Here is a 22,604-nt window from a genome sequence, read left to right as displayed (position 1 = left end):
CTTCACCATCCTCCTCAATGGCATGCTACTCGAAGCTTTACCTGTTACATGTCTGATGTGTGCCATCCACGATCCTTTATCGAACCAGGTTACGCATGTGTCTGGACGTCGGGTCTCCTAACTGTCAATCACGGCATCTTTGACACATCATCCACATCGTGAGCCAGAGGTGAACCATTCAGTACCAAGAACCGGGTCGCCCCGCAGGTTGCGGCTTGCGCCAGTATGTATGTATGTGGTACTTGCTTCGACAGCCTCGATATCGAGTCAGAAATCCCCCGCCAACAACTTCCCGATCCAATGGAAGTCTACCGACTATCGTCTGAAACCGATAGACCTCCTGGAGTGGTATCGTCGACCTCTTGATCTTCAGTGGCCGCGGACTTAAGTTTGGATGCTAGCAGGGCCGCACCACGAGCGTTGCAACGCTGAGTTGCAACGTGTGGAGCAGTCCGGCAGTCTGGGTCTCGGCCATACCTATAGTATTGTAAGATATCGTGTTCAGTGTCGATAACGCTATCCACTATTCATCACCGGCATTGGTTGATGAACCGCTTCGGGCTGCACAGCCTTGTTATTTGTGAACATTACTGTCGACGCGTCAGTTGCTTATGTGATGGTAACCGCTACGCCTGGGAAGAGCGTGCAGGCACTCGATCGAAGGCATCGATAGCTATTGTACGGCATGATCACCATTGGCAGGAAATATTTGAATGGTCTTCAAGGACGACTGTCCATGGTCCAATGACGCCGGGTTTGAGATTTCGGTTCTTTTGAACTCATGGCCAGCGGCATTCACGACAGCCAGATATCCCATAATGACAGGAACTATGGAGTTTTGGCCAAAGAGTCGGTACTCTTAGGATAATCACCTACGCATGCGAACGGGCCATGGTCAGGGTCAAGAAACGTGGGAAAGGGGTTCACAATGAAGACCCGAAAAGAACAGCCTTCCACATATCAAGAAGGGTATATAATATCGATGTGCTGCGGGCTGGTACACCATCGAGAAATATGCCTGGAAAGCATCATGGGTGATCTTCAGATGCTCGGCCGAAGACTGCGGAACTTTGTACCGCCTACTTGTCTTTTCGACTGTCCGAAGAGCAGCCCCACTGAAGCACGACAACACCTGCCCTTGTTGCTGCAATGATGGTAAGCGTCCCTCGATCGGTTGTAAGACTATTCCCGCATACGCTGGCCAACCTTTGCAGGCCCTTCGAGACACCCTGCCAGAGCTAACCAGGGCCGGAAATACGACGGCTGTGCCAGTGTCGATGCTGATGGCGTCTACCGCGCCTGACGCGCACGTAGGTTGATACGTATCATGGAGGTCAAGGTCGAAGGGCCGCGTATCTGGCAACTACACGCGACAATGTTAGGGACGCTGGACGGTTACTTCCTTTTATTCTGGGTACCCATCGTCTATCTACGCTCTCTGGATTACCCACGATTGGAACCAAAGGAACATGTCGATTGGAGATATGTACAAGAATCTGGATCTTGGTGGAGCTGCATCACATGGGGTTTCTGGATTAGGAGACGCTGCTTTTGTTGATGGACTGCGGGGTTTCTTCGCGCTGGGATACGAAGAAGGATGGATAGAGTCAAGTCTCAGACGTTGCAGGGCAGCCATTTCATGGGGATGAGGCTTTCACTCTGTCTCTGCCGCTAGTTTGTGTGAGATCTCCAACTGTTCTTTGGTATTCGGTAAGGCATATTGATACGTCTGTCTGTTGCTGTCTACATACTTGATAACCCAAACGTGTCCCCGGGCGCGCCATTCAGTCCTCCTCGGGGATCTTGAAGCCACCCGGCATGCGTCTGCGGAGGGTCCCCTCCGGATCGTACTTTGCCGCGACGCGCCGCAGGAAGGCGACGTTGTCGGCGCCGTACGAGCGCAGCGGGTCCTGTGTCTTGTCGGCGTAGTTGAGGTACTCGAAGGGGACGTCGGTGCCGGTGCGCACGCTCTCGCGCTTGACGGCCTCGCGGTAGGCCGTCATGCGCCGCCGCGCCTCGGCCTCGAGCTCCGGCCCGCCCTCGAAGACCAGGAAGGCCTGGTGCAGGACGCAGTTGCGGCCCCGCATCGTCTTCGGGTTCATGCCCAGCACGTTGCCGCCCCCTGCGCCGCCCCGTGCGCGAAGAGCGTCGACGGCAGCGGCTGGAACGGCGTGTACAGGCTGAAGGTGTCGTCGCCCACCTCGGCTTTCCAGGACGCGACGAAGGCGTTGTGCTGCTCGGTGGCGTACTTGAGGATCGCCGGGTCGTTGACCACGGTGTGGGCGAACCAGACGTTGCTATTTCAGGGGTTGTCAGCAAACAAGAATGGTCATCATTCCCAAGTTGCGCCAGGTGTGTATGTGTGTCAAGGATGAAAAAATAGCAACGACCTTCTTGTTTCGCCGGGGAAGCCTTACCGGAACCCTTTCGCAAAATACAGCTCTTCTGTCATATTCAGGTGACTAGCTTTTCGCAGACTCGATGACAGTCGCGGCTCGATAGCCGCATACTCGGCGAACGCGGGCGCATCCGCCGTGCCTGTGGCGTCGTGCAGTGCCGAGATGATGACGGATTCTGATGCGCCACGGATGTACGACCAGAAGCTGAAGGCGGATCCCGCCTGGTAGTCTGCTGCTCGGTCGACGAAGTTCGAGAGAGCGCTGATGACCTTGTCCGTCGCGTTCAGTTGGTGCGTGATGAGACCCCCGTACAAGTCGCCGGTAACAATGGCGCGCATGTCGAAGCGTGTGACGATGCCGAAGTTGGCGGAGCCGCCTTTGAGGGCCTTGAACAAGTCGGCATTCTCGTTGGCGTTGGCGTTGGTCAGTTCACTGCAAAGTCGCACCGGCAATCTTTCATCAGCTGACGGTACAGATACATGGTGGTCCATATTCGACCTTGGAACTTTGGACTGTTAGGGGACTCACCCGTTAGCGAGGACGATTTCGTAATTGACGACATTGTCGCAGCCGAAGCCGACACTGCTGCTGTAGAAGTTGTTGCCACCTCCAAGTAGGAAGCCGCCTACGCCGACTGACGAGGTGCGGCCGCCAGGAACCGTCACTCCATATGGCTCGAGGGTGCTGTAGACGTCCTGCCAGAGCGAGCCACCTTGGATCTTGGCAGTTTTGGTCTCCGCATCGTACTCGGTTTGGTTCATGAGCCCTGAGGAGCCTGTCAGCAACACTGCATTGCCTTCCAAATCGTTCCAAGGATGGAAGGCCTACCAAGGTCGATCGTGACACCATCGCGGACTTTGGTTCGAGTTACATGTCAGCTCATTGGCACGATATAAATAGGGGAGGTAGTATATGCGGTCTTACTGTCGGCTGCCGGGCCCCAGGCAGTATGGCCACCGCAGCGAACAGCCCAGTTGGAGGTGGTGTTGGTGGCCAAGAACTTAATCAATCTCGAGACGTCTTCGGCTATCTTGGGCTGAACAATGCAGGACGGGCACATCCGAGCTGAGAGCGAGTAGTACTCGGCCTCACGTGCGTTATATCCTGCAGTGTTGGGTCGGAGGGCCTTGAAGCCGGCCGTTTCGAGCAGGTCACACTGCCAGCATATCAGCAGGTGATATAACCAAGCCAAGGGGGCATTTGATTGGGGGTTGGGATACGGACCGTCGAGTCGGGGCCCGAGATAGCATCGGGCCCTCGATTGGTGGGCAGCAGAGAGTCTGTCATGGTAGAATGCGACGTGCTGGCTCCCAGATTTGCTGCTACATTTAGAAAGGCAAAGGCCACGAACTTGACTGAAATATACACCATCGTGGGCAACGCAAGGGATAGGCAAGCCAACGAAAACGGACCAACGCTCTAATGCGACAGGCCGTGCCAAGCGCAGATCTGAGGTGTTCCAACAGCGAGAACGGCCAACCAAATAACGGATCCGGCAATGTGTTATAAGATATACATGTCGCATGTGCATACACGACAAGCAGTGTAACATAAGCCCCCTCTCTGCCCTCTCACCAGTACTCGTACGCCGTAAGCAAGACCTCGGCACTCGGGGGAGGATACTGGATCTGGGACGTTGAGCTACCATCTCCTACTGACTGATGCTCCGCTACGCCCTACAAGTGGCCAAGATCTCCGACCCCAACGCAGCGCAGCGTCAGAAGGGCTGCTCTCCGTCTTAGTCGGAGCTATTCCCTAATCGGAACACTGTCTGGGGGCTTGGCGGGAGAGACGTCGTACTATAGTTTCTGTATCAGCTAACCCCCACGTCGGGAATGGAACCCGAACGATCAAAGATGGGGGTTGGATAGCACATCCTGGTTGGTTCACCGGTCGGTTGGCGTGGGCATGGCCGGTAATGTTCTCACATCATACGATTGCTGCCCTACTACTTCGTAGCATGAGGAAAAGATAGGCTTCCCGCTGACAGCCTGCAGTGTTCGTCCCTTCTCTTTCTTCTTCTTGCTTTTTATGTAACGATTGTCCGTCGGCAGCAATGTCATTGGATAGTGTAGCATACATCCATGCAGTCAGCATCACGGCCGTGGCCGCTTCCCGTTCAGCTAATGGTCAACGGTTCAGGGGGCCGGCTATAAGATCAGCAAGGTATATTGCCGTAAGAGGTTCTATGGAGGGAAAGATTACGGGTAGGAAAATGTCAGAAACTCCAAGCCTCTCTGGATTGCATTACCAGGGTGTCGGGTGCAATTAGGTACTTTCACTTTGTTACACATCATTCTTCATAGGTAGGAAGCGATCCCCTACTCCATGTCATCACTCATACGACGCAGTAAAGGAAGTAGGTAGCGAGGTTTCATGTCCGAATCTGCGTCCTGGGTATATAGAAGAGCGCCCCTTAGTAGCATGCAGAACTTGATTGCCCTCGCCCCATCCCTCTGAAGGGTCGCCGTAGAACTTGCTACTGATTTTGGTTGCCCGCCATCTTGGGATCAACATCTGCACACCACCGGAGACAGGATGGCCTTTCCTATCGTCAACGGCACCGAAGTGCTCCTGCCCCCGCCGGACGGCTGGACGGTCGACTTCACCCACCCGTACCGCGACGAAGCCACCAAGACGAATGTGTTTCTAGCCTTTGGGATCGAGTTCCCCATCGCCACCCTGTTTTTGGCCCAGCGACTCTACACTTCTCTTTTCATACTGCGGAAGTTCCTCATTGACGACTGTACGTGACACACGATTGCCTCATCTCCATGCCCAACTATCATAACCGCCTGCTGTTTACCAGCTCACTGACATGCTGTCGATGGACCTGGATCAACAGACTTAATTGTGGCCTCCTGGGTAAGAATTGACAATCATTGGGGGTTATGCATGCCCCCTGGAACTCAGAAGTGTTGTTGCTGACTTGCCATCATGTGTCGGTAGGCCTTTCTCGTGGCAACTCAGGCCATGATGCTCCATCTTTGGTCGCTTGGACTCGTTGGATTACATGGTTGGGAACAGTCGTTGGACAAGAGCATTTATATGAGCGCGGTGCGGACACCCCCTTTTCCCAATAGCCAGCCTCGTAAATCTACTAACAGAATAGCACAGGTTATCCATGCCTTGACTTTAACAGCCATTCTGTAAGTCTTGCTCCCTCGTTGATTTTCGGAACAGCCACTGACAGCAAGAAATCTGTGCCGAGCAGGGGAACCGTCCTGGCCAAGCTCGTCCTCTGCATTTTCTACTACCGCCTCTCGCCGGCGCGCTGGTACCGGTACGGCATCATGTTTACGGGGTTCCTGTGTATCGCGTGCTTCGGCTCCGTGTGGCTGGCCGTCATGTTCGCCTGCCGACCCGTCTCGGCGGCGTGGAACCTGCGGCTGGTCACGGCCGACAATTGCATCGCGCGACCGCCCTGGTACCTGCTGCAGGCCATCGCGGGCGGCATCACCGACTTGCTGCTCATGCTGCACCCCATCCCCACTGTCCTGGGCCTGCAGATGTCCAAGAAGCACAAGGCCGCGCTGCTGGCATGGTTCGGTATCGGCACCATCACGCTGGTGGCCGCCATTATGCGCTTGGTCAGCTTGCTGTCCATGATCACCAGCGCCGACGTGCCGTGGACCATGGCTAATGCCATGTTGTGGCTGTAAGTGCTTTATCTCCGTCCGCCAAGTCGTATAAAAGTCGCCCCTTTCCCTCTTTTGCTCCCACTGTCCACTACTGACCAAATTTTCCCACAGAGTTGTCGAATCGAACCTCATCGTCCTCTGCGGCTGCCTCCCCACCTTCCGCGTCTTCGTCCTCCACATCAGGTCGAAGTTCCGAAACGACCGAACCAACGCGTCCCCGGGCTCGAGTCGCAACAAGGGGTACCGAGGCGCCGGTGGTAGCAGTAGCGACAGGGGAAGCCACAAGCTGCGCACCTTCGGCCAGGGCTCGACGCGGAAAGAATTCGATACCATCGCCGAGATTGAGTATGGCGACCAATTCCGGCCGGCCAACTACCAAGCCCAAGCCCAAGGCGGTGTAATGGAGTCGGCTGCGGAGGGTGCTCCTGGGAACCATGCAACCCACTCTAGGAACGCACAGGATGGCGACGCGGCGCGGCTCTCTGATAACGGCAGTGAAGAGCACATGTTACGGCGTACGCGGATAAGGGCAGCTGGACTTTGATCAGCTTCACCTCAAGCGCACATGAGTATAAAACGCTCTAGAACGCTCGAGAAGGACATGTACATAATAGTTTCTTGCACAATAAGACATATTGGCCTCGAATGCTAAATATCGTTTCATGTAGAATAGAAAGACTCTATCCAGCCCCGAAGGACTTGAGAATTTATGGAATCAAACTGTACGGTATGCACATGTTTACCTGTTTGTCGGCTATCTCTCGTAAATAGGCCTCGGACTGCCTGTATTCCTCCGACTACGTCCCGGCTCTCATATCATTCGGTTCTCCGCTGTCCAACCCCTAAACGGACCCCCTGCTGCGCTACTACAACCGCTGGCAGAATCGTCAAAGTAGCCCGGCGGCAGAACGCGGATCATGCGGCCCGTGGTCCAGTCGCTGACGAACCACTTCTTGCCCTGGAAGACGACGTAGTCGGACTTGCGCGGGCTGCGGAACAGCAGCAGCGAGTAGCACAGCTTGGCATACACCATGTCGTGCGTCGAGGTCCACTCGTGCCGCGGCCGCCACTTTCCGCCCATTGCTGTTGTTGTTGTCGTTGCACCAGGAGAGAAGATAGAGCTCAGTAAAGGGTTCGGGGGCGTTCTGAGAGAGTCATAGTTGGTGGGCTGGTCCGCAGGAATCCGGGAGACTGTAGTGGCAGGCGAGTGGTGCGAGTGTGGTTCGGGTTGCGATGATGTATGGGGGGTGACGAGGTGTCATGGCCGAGTGATGTATCACAGGTGCCGGTCGGGCCGCACTGTCCCGGCTCACAATGCCGGGTCCATCGGGTCCCCTTATTCCATGTGAGAAGGCGAGCCGGGTCACTCGCGGAAGGCTCTGATCCCTGGGGAACTCTCGCTCGTCGATAACGGGCGCCACGTTTATGGCCGCGAAGAGAGCGTCCAGCCACCGGACAAAGCTGGATAGCTCGATGCAGGAGAGCAAGAACTGATCTGTCTCTGCCCGGACGCGGATCACATATCGCCTTCTATCGAAAAACGTAAGCAATGCCAATGAGAGGTTGATAAGAGATTAGTAAGGGGCCAGTAAGAGGTCGTTGGTAGATGGAGGTGTCGTGCAAGGGCATTACTCTCGTGTACAAGAGGTTTATCGTCTTTTACAACGGAGACGGCCACATTCGCAAACACATACTTTGGATAATCAGCCGCGATGCCCACATCCGCATGCAGGAGCGTGTACGTCTTCTCGAGCTTAGCCCTCCTCAGCCAAGGCGGGTTGTCGGACGAGATTCCCGGACCACCGCTTCGCCCAGCCCGGCTGCCGCTGCCGCTCCAGCTCCAGTCGCGCCGGACGCTGTAGACATATAGGGCCGGGCCCCGGAGATGCACGAAGACGGAGCGCCAGTGGCGGTCCTCGGCCCGCTTGACCGTGTCCTCGATCTCCATCTTCATGCGGAACACGGCCTCGAAGGCGAGGTCGCACGAGTACTGCGGGAGTAGTGAGGACGACGATACTGATGGCGGTGGCATTTGTGACGGAAATTCCACGTAAGCCGGAGGAGGCTCACCAGGGACGGCGGCATCTCCGGATCGCAGCCCCGCCATGTTTTCTCTTCCTCCCCACTCTGGGTTGGGATCTCGTTCCCTCCTGGTAATGGATGGCCCTTATCAGTTTGGTTGTCTTGGCTATAACCAAGAAGGAGACATGGATAGAGACGGCTTGACGGAAGGAAATCGAGAGACCCTTAGATGAGGAAGTGATACCCATGCGCAGTACACGAATCTCGCCACCATGACTAGCTCAGAGCTATGCCACTTGCCATATCGGGGCAATGAAGGCGTGAGGTTTAAGGTTGACAGGGGACGACATTTGTGTAGTGAGTGTCGGCGGATGCTGATGTGAGTCAAATCTCCATGTCACATTTGACACTGCATATTTCCGCGCATTGCCCTGCAGCTCGTGTGCGAGTCTGGGGCCTATAAGACACAGCGAGCTAACTGTTCCAGGTAGGTGGTAGGCATGTTGGAGAAATCCATGATTATCTGCCTGTCTCTGCCGGCTCCGACGTGGCCAACGAGATCCGAGATATAACCTTAATATATCCATCCCCTTGTATGGAATGGCCGTTGGGTTGATGGCATCAAGACGCTGACCGAAGACACCAACGCCGCCACAATATCATCTTGTGTTTTACACAAAGTTGTCATTAATTTCGTTGTACCATTACACTACACTAATACATGAGATAAAAGAGTCTCGTAATACTTTTGGCCCAGTATCATACTCTCTTGTTCGCTGTAGAAATCCCAAACCCCTCCTTTTTTCACTCCATCCATGCAAATGAATATCGAGGTATCAGTTCAGCTTTTCCCCTCCAGCCCTCTCTCTGATCAATGTTTTGTACAGACCCGCCCCCCTCCCCAGTCATGCTAGCTGCCAGCAAATCAATGGTCGCCATGCGGAAATCGCAGAGGTCAATTTGGCCCATGACCAAATCGAAAACGAAACCAACCGACACATTAAACATATGACAAAAGTCCCTTCCATAAGCACCATCTCGGAAACAACATCCGTGATATTTCAACCCAGACCGCCTCTTTTTTCTCGTAAGCAATGCTGTGGTCCATCATCATGTCGTATTCGATGCATACTCCCTAGCCGTATTTTGCAGCTAGCCTTTTACCGAAAATACCTGTGCCCTGTCAGGCTCCGTTTTTCTTACTCGAAAGACTTTAGGCATTGGTAGCCTGAGAAGCGCCACGGCCACCTCCACGAGGCATGCCACCTCGGCCACGGTTCTGGCCACCGAAGTTGCCACGGCCACCTTGGCCTCCAGCACGGCCTCCGTCCATACCACCACGACCTCGGTTCGCTGCGTTACCTCGGCCAGTGTTGGAGTAGTTAGCTCCGCCATAGGCACTGGCCTTGGGGCGCCGGGGCTCAACTACGATGCTCTCGCCGTTTACCACGTGAGGGTTGGCGGCGGCTGCTGCGTTGTAGCCAGCGGTGCTGGCAAACTCAACGAAAGCACAGCTCTGAATAAATCATTAGTGTCATATCCCAAAGGGTACGTTTCAACGAGGGCATACCTTTTGGCGGTTGATATCAAAGTAGACCAGCTCGCCGTGAGCAGCAAGAGCAGCTCTGAGATCCTCGCTCTCCACCTTCTCCGTCACGTACTTGACGTAACCCAGGGTTCCTTCCTTCTCGACACGGGGGGGCGGAGCCGGAAACGGGGCGGGACTGGCGCTTGTTGTCACCGCCAGCCGTCTGCCACTCGGTAGACTCCTTAGTGCCGGCGGGCTCGGATGCCTGAGCAGGCGCGGGGGCGGTAGGTTGAGCGGCAGCAGGTGCCGAGGTCTGAGTGGCTGGGCGAGGCTGGGCGGGAGTAGCAGCAGGCGCCGCAGCCTTGGCGACTGGGACGGCAGGCTTGGGAGCATTCGCGGCGGCGGCGGCAGCGATACGGCCAGCCCAGGTCATTGGCTTAGCAGGCTGAGCAGGCTGAGCAGGCTGAGCGGGCTGGGCGGGTTTGGCGGGAGCTGCAGCAGCGGGCGGGGCCTGACGTGTGACGACAGGTGTGGGGCTAGGGTCGGCCGGCTTCTCAGGCTCCTGGGCAGTCTCTTCTTCGACCTCGCGTGCAAGAGCTTCGGGGTCAGGCTTCGAGGCCTCGGTCTTCTCAGCAGCTTCGGCAGCTGGTGCGGCATCGGCGCTTTGGTCCGCAGCAACATCGCCGTTGACACTGGCATCCTTGCCAGATGCACTCACCTCCGCCAGCTTCTGGTCGATGACAACGGGGTCCAGGGTGGCGGCAGGAGTAGCTTCCTCGGCAGCCGGCTCAGCAGCCGCGGGCTCGACAGTCTCCTCGGCGGCCTCGGGGACAGCATTTGCAGACTGCTCAGTCGGGGCCTCTTCGGAAGCAACAGCCTCCTCGGCCAACTCCTCCTCGACTGCGCCGTCGTCAACGTACCGAAGAATGTCGTTCAGAACGAAGTAGCCCGACGGTTGCTGGGCCAGCACAAAGGTCTGAACGAACTTCTTGGGGTCCTCGCCGGTCTTGTTTGAGCTCTCACCAATCACCTGGATGACGATGTTGTCGAAAGAAGTTTGCGAGTCGACGTTAGAGATGCGGACTTTTGTGTCTTCCTTGAAGTCAAGGCCCTTGATGCGCTCCTGGATCTCCTGTCGACCAACCGAGACTGTCGAGACCTCGGCCTCCTTGCCGTAGACGAGTTGCGACTTCTTGCTGTAGAAAAGCTAGGATGGGTTAGCTAAGGTTGCGCAGGAACCGGGACCAGCCAAATCGGACGTACGTGCAGCTTATCGGAACTCTTGCTCAGCGTGGTATAGTATTGCTCGACGAAATACCAGGCGACCTCGTCCTTACCAAGGTTGGAGTTACTCGAGCCAGACATGTTGGACTGGTCGGGAGTCGAACTAGCACCTGTGGTCCAGTTAGCAAGAGGGCGTACAATCCGAGGCCGAAGGCTTCGGCAAACGGGTGGACTTGCCGTTGGTTGCCATGTTTTCGTCGGTGATGTGCGAGGTGGTGGGTGGTGGTGAGTGGGGGGCGAGAAGAGTCGGGAGGAGGTGCGAAGTATTCTCTGGGGCCTCGACAAATACGAAATCGGGAATTGAGAAGCACCGCGAACAAGTTTTGACGGGGGTCGGAGTGGAGGGCGAGCTGTGGAAAAGAAGTGATTCGTTAGCCCTAGCCTTGGTAGAATAAGAAGAGCAGGAAGAAGGGAGGAAAAGAAGCGGCGACAAAGTGATGGTGATTTTTTTGGGAAAAAATCGCAGCGGGCATGAGCCTGGTACACTGTATGGAACTTGCCTTTTTGACTTTTTGGACGTCAAGTGGAAGCGCAGCAAACAAGAGTGGGCTCGTGTAACAAATGACCAACTCTACCACGATATAATGAAGACAAAAAAAAAGTCGAGACTAAACGAAGATTGCGGTAGTGGCTCGAGGAATGTCAGGCACGAGGATGGTGCTCCGTTGGTGCGTGGATGGTGGTTTATTATTGCCGTACGTTTTGGGAGCGGAGGGATAGGCGGGGGAGATGGAAGAAGATGGTTCTGGTTGCGCAAAAGTGCGAGTCGAGAGGAAGAGAGAGGGAGACGGGCGAGAAGTGGATGGATTGATTGGATGGTGGTTTGCTTGTTCGTCCTGGGATTCAGAAGTTTCTGGAGACAGGGCAAGAGGATGGTGGCCGCCAAATTTACCTAGAGGTCGAGGTAAGAATGGACTGGAGAAAGCGAACAGACAAAACGAACGAATTTGATGTCGGGGCGGGCGTGTTGGAGACGAGACCCGGAGTTAGTCCAATTAGGAAAAGTGCTCGTCCGCCTCTGCCTCTCTGCCTTTGCCTCTGCCTCTGCCTCTGCCTCTGGTAGCTGTTGGAGGGGACGGCAGCCTCCAAGGGCGGGCCGGCGGCACCTCAGCACGCACGCACGCACGCACTCAAGCCATCTCGACCTAATTGATCATCGCCGAGTGTCTTGATTGGCCGCTGGCCCGTCCTTGTGTAGAGTAAACCTACACTTTCCTAGCCCTCTGGAATTCATGCCAGCATTCGAGTTGCATTCGCCATCGGATCTTGCCTGCTTGCTACCTGCCTGCTGCTGCTTGCTTGGGTGGTAGGTCTCGGATCTACATCGGTTCCATCCGAGCCCATTGTGTCTTGGGCACCGAGACATCGACACATCATTATGTGTAGCGTCATATCCATGTATCACTGGGTGCAGTCTGGTTAGGGCAATGAACAATGTCCTTTAAGGTCATCTATCTTTAGAAGCATGCTATTCTTCATGGCTCCTATCATACTTCTCGGCTTGTCATCCTTTTTCTCTTTCCCTTGTCCAATGCATTCCAAGGTGCTTGAAATACATGCTTGCTTATTGTCATGGCACTTACTGAGCTAGCTTGATAGCCTCCAAGGAAGTCCTTCTGTGATACCTCGGAGTACTTGGTGCCGCAGTCCGGCCATGCTTAATCAGGAGTATGACTAATCCCGGATACTCTATCATCCAATTTCATTTAAGGCACGATGCGAAACTTTATGGAACCTGCGTGGCGCCGCATGTCGAGTCCCAGTACCTTGGCCGTGATTCGTTGAATAGCCCATGCTTGGCGTCCCTGTAGACATTGCCCCCTGCTTCTTCTCAAGAAATCGAGGCAAAGGCGCCTTTCGACCAACCCTCATCGCATGACTCCCTGGGTGCTGGCATCACGTCGACAGGCTCGACAGCGCGGTCCGTCGCCGGCCATAAAGCGCAGAGGATTGCTTGCGTATTTCTTCAAAGCACATCCTCCCGGTATAGTTGCGCGCTCATCGAGGCAGCAAGCTCGTTTAGCAGGTCGCGTGGGAGGTACCCTGGAAGAAGAAAGGATGTGTTCGCGCGTTCGCCCAGACACCGCTGGCTTGGATTTCCAACTTATCCTCACGTGGTATCCATCATCATCTCGCTTTCAACTTCCCGCGTCTCCTTCGCAATTTCGGTTTGTACGCCAGCATCATCTAGCATACCGCCAGCTTCTTCCAGATCCTTGACCAGCTTCTCGAGCAGGCTCGTCAGACTCGAAAGCTCCGCGCGCTGCTGCTGAATTTCGGTCCAGAGGCGCGCGTTGTGTGATTGCGTCGTCTGCAACCGCGCGTTGAGTTGGGACTGGGACGCAACCAAATGCGGCTGTAGATGCGCAGCTAGGATAGCTGACGCAGGTAGGAGATGGGGCCTGCTCGCAGAGTTAGTATTTCATTTAGTATTTTGGGGGAATAAGAAAGTAAGCGGAAATGGGGTATCCGAGGAGGCCACCGGATAGAGGTGTAACTGCAATAGAAGCTTGGTAGACGTACGGTGTGGGTATATTGTTCTGGTCGGGGAGACCAGCCTCATCTCGACGCAACTCAGCTTCGCTCACCAGCCCCTCAAGCTCGTTAAGTTTGTTGACGACATTTCGACTTGTCAGAATTGAGTCAAATTCTTTCTGCATTGCGAAATTCACCGTTAGCCCGGCCCTTGTACCAGACCACAGGTCTGGGAACCGAATCCTGAAAGCATACCTTGCAAAGCATGGCCAAACGATCCACCATCTGTCGCTGCGCCGCCTTCAGCGTCGCCGGCGCGCGCTCCGCAACCGTCGGGTAGCAGCTGGCAAAGTTCTCCCATGTCACCTTCCCCAACGTGTGTTTGAGCGAGTCGTCGAGGACCTTCTGGAAGCGGGCGGCGCGGGGCCCCGGAGCTTGTGGAGTATGACGGGTCGGCAAGGGCGGTGACGCTGGTGCCGCTGGCGCCGTTGGAGGCCGTGATGCGGTTGCGGATGAGGCGACAGCAGTAGACGACGACTCTGCTTGTTGTGTCGCGCCCGTGGAGTTTGAGGGTGGGGGCGCCGAGGGTGTCGACTCTGGTTGCGCTTGCGACTGCTGGGATGTTGCGGCAGGTTGCGATGATGCCGTCGCGACTTGTGCTTGCTGTTGATCGGTCTCCATGCCGAGAGTGAGTGGCGCGCAGCACGCAGCACAGCCTATCAGGTGTGTACTGGTAGTCGTCGTGAGCTCAATAGTGCAGGGGCAGAAGTGTTGCCTCGCCGAGCCAGATTGGGGTTCTCACCCTCTCACGAATGGGTTGTTGAAGATGGACGCGTTAAGTTGTTCGCGTTCTTGCGCTTATCGATTAATCTGTAGGTGTGTCCCGCCTTACCCCCCTCCTGCCTCCCCCGAGCGATGCCCCACCGGCCTCCTACCCCTGAACCCTTGCTTCAATGTTCTTAGCCCCTTACGTACCTGCATGACACTGTCTCTCCCTAGATCCCCTCTACCTGCTCTTACGCAGTCATGTCCGGATCAGGCAGGCGCTGACTGCATCAGTACTCTCGTAGGTCATCCCGTTCAACTATTTTTCATTTGGCATGCAGGCAATCGATTCTTGAACAGCAAAAACTTTCAATATTGACATTTTAATGATATCTAGTACAGTGCATAAATCAAGCATGGCCTCCCTCCGAAAATCAACATTCCGCCTCGGAGCCGTCGTATCTACATGTCCCATAAACCTCTTTTTTTCCTGCATGCGTCGTCATTAAGGGTAAAAAACACATATCCAACAGAAAAGATGGTGCTGGCCGCCCATCCAAACCCGGAAAATGCTGCATCAATCAATGCAATCCAACGCCCATATCAACGCCTGGCAATGATGTAATCTTTCTCTCGCGTATCGAATCGAATTTCAAAGATAAACAGCATATGCCCTACTCAAACTCGACGGTACCCGAAGGCCGTTGGGTTCTCCTCTCCATCCTTCTCTGCCTACGCCTGTCTGCTGCCGACGTGGTGGTGGAATCGCCAGGCCCGCCAAGCGATGGGCTCATGGCGCTCCAGGTGCCGTGACTGCCGATACTAGAGACAGTTTGGTTGTTGGGCATGGGCGCTCTCAGATGAGGACCGGTGGGCGGAGGAGGTGGGGGTGGTCAGGCTCAGAGTAGTAGGCCGAGTCCTTGGCCGGTCGCCGTCCGCCTGCAAAAGCAGGAGTGGGCGGCGATAAGGGGTCACCGCCCATGGGCCGCCCCCCCATGCAAGTCTGTGACTGTCCGGTTGGCGCTGGAGTCTCTGCGGTAACGTCGGCCACTGCTAGTTCCTTCACCGCCAGATACGCTGCTGATTGAGTTGGACCTGCCTTTCCGGTGCTCGCGCGCTGCCTCCTCTTCAGTCAACCGACGTAATGTGACGTTGCGGTCGCGATCGTCGTGGTATTTGACCTTGACGCTGACGGGTTGGCTGGGAGCGCGCGAAGAGCTGCGGTCACGACGACGTCGTCGTCGATCATCCTCCTCCGCTGCTAGAACGCTTGCCGATGCGGCCGCGGCCGCAGCCGCAGCGCTTCCATCTCTCCGGCGGCGGGAGGAGTGACGCCTCTGAGGTCCCCCGCTGGCTGACGCGTAGCCATCATTGATAACGGACTCGTCACGATGGAGAAGGCCGTGAGGATCAGGTGGGATAGGCGGCATATCTACTGGTCCGTGTGGGTCTCTCGAATGAGACCTCGAATGGCGTGCTGCGGCTGCGGCACCAGCTGGCCCGAGAGGGGGGCATTGGTGGACCTCCGTGTGCAGCTCCAGCAGGGCGTGTGTCAATGACTGACGAGAAATCGGAGTCCCCAGTCATGGTCGTCGCTGTGCCAGCTGGTGCGGTGTAACGGCGCGAGGGTTTTCTGGTAGGTGAGTCGTATCCATCCCCAGTGTATCTGGAGCCATGACGGCCGTCTCTCCGCTCTTCTTCATAACGACGATCGGCATCTACCTTTTGGTCCTTCCGGCCCGCCAGCTTCTTTGCAAACCAGCCCAGGCCAAGTCCCGCCAGCAGGCCCTTTCCAGCGCTTCCGGCAGTATCTCGCTCCTCCCGTGCTCGTCGCGATGGACTGACGTAGGACGAGTAGTCGGAATCCAGGGTACTTTCCAGCCTGGAGTCCCCAGCACGTGCGTGCGATGGACGTGGCGTAATTGGTCTCTCGGGGCGATGCTCTGCAGCACTCATGGCAGCCGCCATAGCCGTCGGATTGCCTGGACCAGGTAAAATGGGTTTGCCTCTGACGCGGCTATTGAGGTCGGTCATCTCGTCGCTGAATTCGCTTTCGGTGTACTCGGACCTGGCCGGGCGCTTGAGTCTGTTGCGGCCGGGCGTGTCTGTCGCTACCGACTGGTATTCTTCGTCTCCATGCTTGCGACTCTCTCTGCGCTCCATAAACTTCTTGGTCAGTGCACCGGCACCTAGAGCCCCAGCAGCACCAAAGAGCTTGTTCATCAAGCCGCCACTGCGCGGTGGCTCGTTCCTTTCGGTAAACTTCTCGTCAACGTAACTAGTCGACCCTCTCCTGGACGGGATAACCTCGGGGCCCCTGCTTCGGCTTCTCGATCGAGACCTACTCAGGCTCCGTTCGCGCTCTTTTTGTCCTTTCGTCCCTTCATGAGAGCGAACAGTCCAGCACCAGCTGCCAAGGGACCAAGCCATCCGTGTCCTTCTTTCTTTTCGGTGTGGTCGGAGGTGGTGTATCTGCTCCTGCTCCTAGCGGTGCCGACTTCTGACCTGCCCCCATAGACGGTTCTTTCATCCCAATCTCCCTCGTGGCGGTAGCTCAAGACGAAGTACATGAGCAACAAAAATGCCATCCAGATCGAGTACAGGATGAAGGTAACCTTGGGCGAGCCATATAGTGTGAGGCCCAACGGAATTTGGATCATGCCAAGGATGGCGACAATGCGCCCACCCCAGCGATGAATCATGAGCCGTAGTGAGTGCTTTCGGATATTCTTGACGAGACGACCGCCGATTGCTTGCGCCAATATCAGGGTGTAGATTGCGACACCAATGCCGTGATGTGGGTTGGTCAGACTGCGGTTTGGGCCAACGGCAAACCAACCTGTGACAAATACGACGGTGACCAGGAGGATGGCGAGAATATTCAGTAGGGCGTGGTATCGAATATTCGCACCAGGCGCCCCCCTGTGAAAGCGAGCTGCCATGACTGCAAAGGGCACGATGAAGAGAAAGACCATGACAGCAATGATGCCGTGAGCCATGATCAAGCGATGATACTGCGGCACTGTGGAAAACCGATTGCCCATACCTAGTATGCTGATGTCAGTAACCCGATATGCTTGTACCATGCGAGGCCAGGTGGAGTGTACTTACCATTGTATTGCATCATGTCAAATGGCAATCCCTGGAGATTGGGAAGCAGGAAGTCATTCTTGGTGAAGTCCCATGTCCCGTCGCCGACGCTCATCTTGTCCGAGGAGTAAGCAACCGCTCCCGGCGCCGACAGCGCATCGGTCGGCGCCATAGCGGCGGCGGCGATGAGATGGTAGGCGTCAACGTGGGGATTGTGGTGTGTCGGCCGGCTCTCCGAAGAATGCGGAAGGCGGACTCGCTGTTGCGCCTTAGGAATGGGATGGAACGCGTTAGATAAATATGTCTAGGTATGGTATGCAGTGGATTCGCTCAATCACTCACTCACTCAACACAACAAGTCGGTGTTGAGCGAGAGCTTGTCGGTGTCGGTGTCGGTGTCGGGGTGTGGGGTAGGTAACAATTATCTGCACATACCTGCAGACAGCTTTTTTTCTGGCTGTTACAAGCTTCTCTTGTTGTTGACGTGTGCCTGTCTCTCTCTCTCTCTCTCTCTCTCGCTGGGTCAAGAGACGGCAAAACTGGATGGGAATTTCGAGTGTCTCAAGCAGCAAAAAACTAAACACAAATCCAAAAAGAAAAGATGTCGTAACCAAAACTTGCTGCAGCGTAGCACTCCTCTTTCTCTGCGGCCTAAACTACTTTACCATGGAGGTTGGTAGTCCCCATACGAAGGATAGGCAAGTGGGCGGATGCAAATGGACGGATGTTACAGGGGTGTGACTTTGTTTCCCGGGTGGTTGGAGGGGAAACGTGCCGGGCGCTGCTGCTAGGCTCCTTGCGTGCTAGCATCCTCCCCGACTTCCCAGACAACTCAGCGCCTCACACCGCCTGCTGCTTTCGACAATGAGCGCATGCGCCCACTGCCCGCTGCCCGTCTACCACTGCGCGGGAACCTCTGCGCTGTCCATGCACCCATGCACACGTGGATCTAGCAGAAGATCCGACACTAGCCTTCTTCTCAGCCCAGCAGCACTGCAAATGCAAATGGCCAGCTGGGCAAATGACGCCAAAGGCAAAGGGGGCCGATTTAGGACCCCCGTTCCGCCCACTGGAAACCGTAAGTCCCTCAACCGCTCCTAGCTGTCCACACATCAAATAGGAGCAGCCATGACATGCGCTTGACGGAAGAGATCCCACAGTTCGCACAATCCGACGTCGCCTTTCTCAGCATGGTCCAGTAGCTCACACGCCCCTTTGCTGTTTTTCCCTCGACAAGTTGAAAACAGACAGGAAACATGCCGCCGTCGCCGCCAACCAACATGCGTTTACCCTTTCTCTACCCGCACCTCTTCCGCTCCGTTCGCCGCCTCAGCAGCGACTCGGCGACGACGCGCACCGCGAGACGGCAAGTCAGTCGCACCAAGGGCCACCGCAAGGGCGGCCAGCTTTTGTCGCCGTCCCCCTTTTCTACCTCGGGCCGGGCGAGGCAGGCCACTTTTGAGAGACATGGGAAAGCCGTCGGGCCCCTTCCTGTGCCTTCTGCTGCCAAATCCGCCAGATTGCCGCACCCGGGCGGTGGGCCCAAGGGGTCGACGACGAGCGAGGGCGTAGTGGATAGGAAAGACGCCCGCGGAGACGACGCCGCGGAGGCCCAACAACAGAAAAGGCCGCAGCAGCCGCGAAAGCAGAAGGCCAAGACGGAGGGTACTGCCAATGCATCTTCAGCTGCGGGGAAGGGGAAAGGAGAAACAGACGAGAACCTAGCCCAGACGGCGCCGGCAGCAGGCAGTGAACCCAATACTGCAAGGATCCATCCAGGAGCAACTACAACACCACAGCAGGCGGCCGCGGAAGAGACGATGCAGTCGGCCGGACCCATGGATGCTGTGTTACACATGCCACCACCAGGCGAGATGCATCACCCACATATCTCGACGCCACCGTATCTACACCACTTCGACAGCTACACCCTAGTCAAACAGCTGCAGGCAGAAGGCTACACTCAGGACCAAGCGATCACCCTGATGAAGATCGTGCGCGCGCTCCTGGCACGGCATCTCGAGACGGCGCAGGAAGGGTTGGTCTCCAAAAGCGACGTCGACAACGAGACGTACTTGTTCCGCGCCGCCTGCTCCGAGCTCAGCACCGAAGTCATCAACAATCGCAAGGCCGCGGATGAGAATTGCCGGCAGCAGCGTACTGTTCTGCAGCACGAGGTGGATATTCTCGGGCAGAAGCTCAACCAGGATCTGATGACGCTTCGCGACGATGTGAGGGGCCACTTCAACGACCGGAAGATGGCCGTCCGCGAAGAGCAGAAGCGAATGGACAATGCGGTAAGTTCACCAATGAGCACTGTTGCTCTCGAAATGGGAAGACCCCTAAACTAACGTGGCTGGCAGATTCAACAAGTCAACTTTGGAATCAGCGTTACGCTGACAAGTGACGCCAAATCGGAAATTGAGGGGGTGCGATGGATCCTGATCCGCAGGGCCGTCCTGGGCATCGCCTTCATGGTGTTCCTTACTCTGTTCACCTTGCGGTACGCCACGTACCTGGGGCAGCAGAAGCACAAGGAGATGGAGAGGAAGAAAAAGGAAAAAGAGGAGGCCAAGAGGAACGCAGGCCGCGTCGATAATGCCGATGGGCCTAACGCGGCCGAGATCTTGGCAGCCAACTGATGAGGGATCAACTCACGAGAAATATACTATGATACCCACCGGATAGACAGTAGAACACACATAGATACAGGGACAACACTTTAGATTTCATTTGTACGTTCCAGAAGAGACCGAGACGGGCTCTACACAAGACTCTGGCGCTTATTCAATCAAGATGTCAACCCAAAATAGTTGGCAACTTTTTTTTATCTTATGGAAATCAAACCTGAACACCTTCGCCAAACAATGCAGACAGCCCAAGCCCCCAGCAGCTGACAGAAATGCATGTGCCTACGAGCGCCTGTTTCCTTGGCCTGCTGTAGGCTACATTATGTAGCTAATAACCCTCTTCCCTCTCCCTTTCAGCAACATTGTCCCTTTCGGCGGCCTTTCGCAGCCGCTCTTCCTGCCTCTTCCAGTGGCCGCCTTCCTCGTAGTCCTTGCTGATCTTGAGTGCGTTGCGCAGCCTTTCGCTCTCCTTGATCTTGGCGTCGGCGAGCTCGTGGACCTGGTGCATCTTGAGGCCCTTCCGAGGCTCGGTGTTTTGGGTCCTGTCTTGTTTGGCGAGGAGGTCTTTCCGCAGGGCGTCGCATTGCTTGTCGATCTCGTCTTCGTCCACTCTGCGAGCATTGTCAGTTGCGTTCCGCAATCCAAGCCATCTTGGGTAGCAAAGGAAAACATACTCTTCGTCCTCCAACTTGTCCCGCAGCTCAAAGACCTTGACCTCGACCTCGCGCTTGCGCTCGTGCTCGAGAATGCCCTTGTCGGGCTGGCGCTGGCGGTGCCGCTCGAGGTCGCGCGCCGCGTACGGGGCGCCTCGGTCCCGGTCGCGCGGCTTGAGGTGTGCTAGGTTGCGCTGCACGTAGCCCGAGGTGCCGCTGCCTCGGGGGTGGAAAGTCCTACGTTGTCGGACATGCTTTCTTCCGTCGGACGTATCAAATCAATACGGGATGGATACAGTAAGGAATGTGGTTGACTTCGCTTCACTACCAAGCCTGGAGGGTGTTCATGAAGGTATGGAGAGACGACGGCACGGTAGCGGTCTGAATTGGCAATACCCAACTAGAAAGTATAGTGGGGGTGATGTTGTAGTGCCCCAGGCGGGCAGCGGGTTTCCTTTTTTTCGTTCAGATGCGACTGCCCCGCCATGACTCGCATTTGCAGGGTCTTGGTCTAAGTCGGAACACACTGTTCGCGTTCACATCGATTCGTTGTTCATTCGACGTCGGTTCGAGATTAAGCACTTGGCAACTGGCTATTCTCCTGCGTATCGTTCAACTATTTCACTTTCCTACAGCAACCTCCCCCATTCTTCGCGAAGATGCCCGACGCAACTGGCGCCGCTGCGACCATGCCAGGCACCACATCTGGCGCAACCGGCGGTAGCTCAGACGCCAACAACAACGCCGCCGCCCTTCTCGAATTCCCTCCCATAACTCGCGATCACATCCTGCATTGCTCCTACGACTACTGGTTCCCCAAATACCGCACATCATGCATCAAGTCGCGCATCATCCCACTTACACCTGACTTTGTCGAGTACATCCGCGAAGACGGCATCGTGCTGGGCGACGAGGACGACCAAGAGACGGACGACGACGAAGTGGTATGGGAGTCGGGGCCGACCAACCTGTCCACGGCGCAAGCGAGGTCGCGGTACGAGCAGGCGCCCGACCAATCAGACTCGGACAGTGACGAAGACGACGAGCCCCGCCTGCCGCCGAACAAGCGATTCCCGGCCCTCCACCAGACGATAAAAGACACAATCGCCGAGCTCGACGGCGCCGTGGCCCCGAAGCTTAACTGGACGGCGCCCAAGGACGCGGCCTGGATCTCGACACACCAGAACACCATCAAGTGCACGACGCCCAACGACGTATATCTGCTGCTCAAGAGCTCCAACTTCATCACCTACGACTTGGAACACGCCTTCGACGACTGCACACCAGTGGCGGGTTCCAACGGCGGCGGCAGCGCCACGACAGAAACCAAAACGACGGAAACCGCCGGGTCATCGTCTGCGCTGCAGTTCAAGCCCGTCCTCGTCCTGCGCTCCTTCTTCAACCCGCACACGGCGCTCGAGTTCCGCTGCTTCGTCAAGCACCGCTACCTAGTCGGCATCACGCAGCGCGACCTCAACCACTACGACTTCCTGCTGAAAATGCAGCCCGCGCTCGTGGCCAAGATCTGCCAGTTCTTCAACCACAAGCTGCGTTACACCTTCCCCGACGCCAGCTTCACCTTCGATGTCTACATCCCCGAGGGCGAAGGGGAGCCCCTCGGCCGCGTGCGCCTCATCGACATCAACGCCTGGGCCCCGCACACCGACTCCCTCCTCTTCGGCTGGCACGAGCTAAACGAGTGGAAGGTGCCGTCGGGCCCCATGCTGGGCACGGCTTCGGCGGAAGAAGACGTCCCAACGGCGGCGGCCCAAACCGGCGGCGTGGTTTCTGATGACAGCAACACCACCGATGATGATGATGATGATGACGACGACGACGTCATTCCTGAGCTCCGACTCATCGAGAAGGAGGACCCGGCGGCGTACAACTTCAGCTCGCCGGCTTACTCTGCTCACAAGCTGCCGAAGGACGTTGTAGACGCCAGTCTAAGCGGCGAGGGCGGCATGCGCGAGTTCGCCCGGAAGTGGAAGGAAATGGTCGAGTACAGGGGGGACATCAGATCCTGGGAAGATAAATAACTGATGAAAATCGCAACTGGAAGAACATAACTATAAACTACACTAAATCAAACAAAGCATGACACCAAACTAGCATAT

At 56.1% G+C, this 22,604-nt stretch overlaps 9 protein-coding genes across 9 annotated transcripts; 3 read left to right on the top strand and 6 right to left on the bottom strand.

Annotated features, from left to right (window-relative positions):
* Window positions 1-1,784: 1,784 nt before the first annotated feature.
* PG998_008006 (uncharacterized protein) lies at window positions 1,785-3,770 on the bottom strand (the record flags this gene model as incomplete). The annotated part of the gene is made up of 7 exons (XM_066874822.1): window positions 1,785-2,297; window positions 2,418-2,445; window positions 2,511-2,831; window positions 2,928-3,165; window positions 3,228-3,254; window positions 3,324-3,555; window positions 3,624-3,770. The coding sequence occupies 7 exons, from the start codon at window positions 3,768-3,770 to the stop codon at window positions 1,785-1,787; spliced, it is 1,506 nt and encodes a 501-aa protein (XP_066730767.1).
* Window positions 3,771-4,937: 1,167 nt separating this feature from the next.
* PG998_008005 (uncharacterized protein) lies at window positions 4,938-6,584 on the top strand (the record flags this gene model as incomplete). The annotated part of the gene is made up of 3 exons (XM_066874821.1): window positions 4,938-5,145; window positions 5,583-6,057; window positions 6,152-6,584. 3 exons carry the CDS (start codon window positions 4,938-4,940, stop codon window positions 6,582-6,584), a joined length of 1,116 nt encoding a protein of 371 aa, XP_066730766.1.
* A 267-nt stretch (window positions 6,585-6,851) lies between these two features.
* Window positions 6,852-8,147, bottom strand: PG998_008004 (PH domain-containing protein; the record flags this gene model as incomplete). The annotated part of the gene is made up of 3 exons (XM_066874820.1): window positions 6,852-7,231; window positions 7,293-7,570; window positions 7,735-8,147. 3 exons carry the CDS (start codon window positions 8,145-8,147, stop codon window positions 6,852-6,854), a joined length of 1,071 nt encoding a protein of 356 aa, XP_066730765.1.
* A 1,128-nt stretch (window positions 8,148-9,275) lies between these two features.
* PG998_008003 (uncharacterized protein) lies at window positions 9,276-11,064 on the bottom strand (the record flags this gene model as incomplete). The annotated part of the gene is made up of 5 exons (XM_066874819.1): window positions 9,276-9,578; window positions 9,633-9,746; window positions 9,778-10,797; window positions 10,854-10,984; window positions 11,013-11,064. 5 exons carry the CDS (start codon window positions 11,062-11,064, stop codon window positions 9,276-9,278), a joined length of 1,620 nt encoding a protein of 539 aa, XP_066730764.1.
* A 1,920-nt stretch (window positions 11,065-12,984) lies between these two features.
* PG998_008002 (uncharacterized protein) lies at window positions 12,985-14,030 on the bottom strand (the record flags this gene model as incomplete). Its single annotated transcript, XM_066874818.1, has 3 exons — window positions 12,985-13,276; window positions 13,398-13,528; window positions 13,605-14,030. 3 exons carry the CDS (start codon window positions 14,028-14,030, stop codon window positions 12,985-12,987), a joined length of 849 nt encoding a protein of 282 aa, XP_066730763.1.
* Window positions 14,031-14,970: 940 nt separating this feature from the next.
* Window positions 14,971-17,376, bottom strand: PG998_008001 (Integral membrane protein; the record flags this gene model as incomplete). The annotated part of the gene is made up of 5 exons (XM_066874817.1): window positions 14,971-15,209; window positions 15,256-15,546; window positions 15,638-16,455; window positions 16,512-17,160; window positions 17,226-17,376. 5 exons carry the CDS (start codon window positions 17,374-17,376, stop codon window positions 14,971-14,973), a joined length of 2,148 nt encoding a protein of 715 aa, XP_066730762.1.
* Window positions 17,377-18,460: 1,084 nt separating this feature from the next.
* Window positions 18,461-19,846, top strand: PG998_008000 (uncharacterized protein; the record flags this gene model as incomplete). Its single annotated transcript, XM_066874816.1, has 2 exons — window positions 18,461-19,501; window positions 19,568-19,846. 2 exons carry the CDS (start codon window positions 18,461-18,463, stop codon window positions 19,844-19,846), a joined length of 1,320 nt encoding a protein of 439 aa, XP_066730761.1.
* A 316-nt stretch (window positions 19,847-20,162) lies between these two features.
* PG998_007999 (cwf21-domain-containing protein) lies at window positions 20,163-20,835 on the bottom strand (the record flags this gene model as incomplete). The annotated part of the gene is made up of 3 exons (XM_066874815.1): window positions 20,163-20,445; window positions 20,509-20,724; window positions 20,816-20,835. 3 exons carry the CDS (start codon window positions 20,833-20,835, stop codon window positions 20,163-20,165), a joined length of 519 nt encoding a protein of 172 aa, XP_066730760.1.
* A 311-nt stretch (window positions 20,836-21,146) lies between these two features.
* PG998_007998 (uncharacterized protein) lies at window positions 21,147-22,526 on the top strand (the record flags this gene model as incomplete). The annotated part of the gene is made up of 1 exon (XM_066874814.1): window positions 21,147-22,526. The coding sequence occupies one exon, from the start codon at window positions 21,147-21,149 to the stop codon at window positions 22,524-22,526; it is 1,380 nt and encodes a 459-aa protein (XP_066730759.1).
* Between the last annotated feature and the right edge of the window lie 78 nt (window positions 22,527-22,604).

This window comes from Apiospora kogelbergensis (assembly GCF_038363985.1).
Source record: "Apiospora kogelbergensis strain CBS 113332 chromosome Unknown utg000005l_segment0_segment0, whole genome shotgun sequence".
NCBI lineage: Eukaryota > Fungi > Ascomycota > Sordariomycetes > Amphisphaeriales > Apiosporaceae > Apiospora > Apiospora kogelbergensis.
The sequence above is the reverse complement of the archived record's forward strand: the minus strand, read 5'-3'. Positions and strand labels throughout refer to the sequence as shown.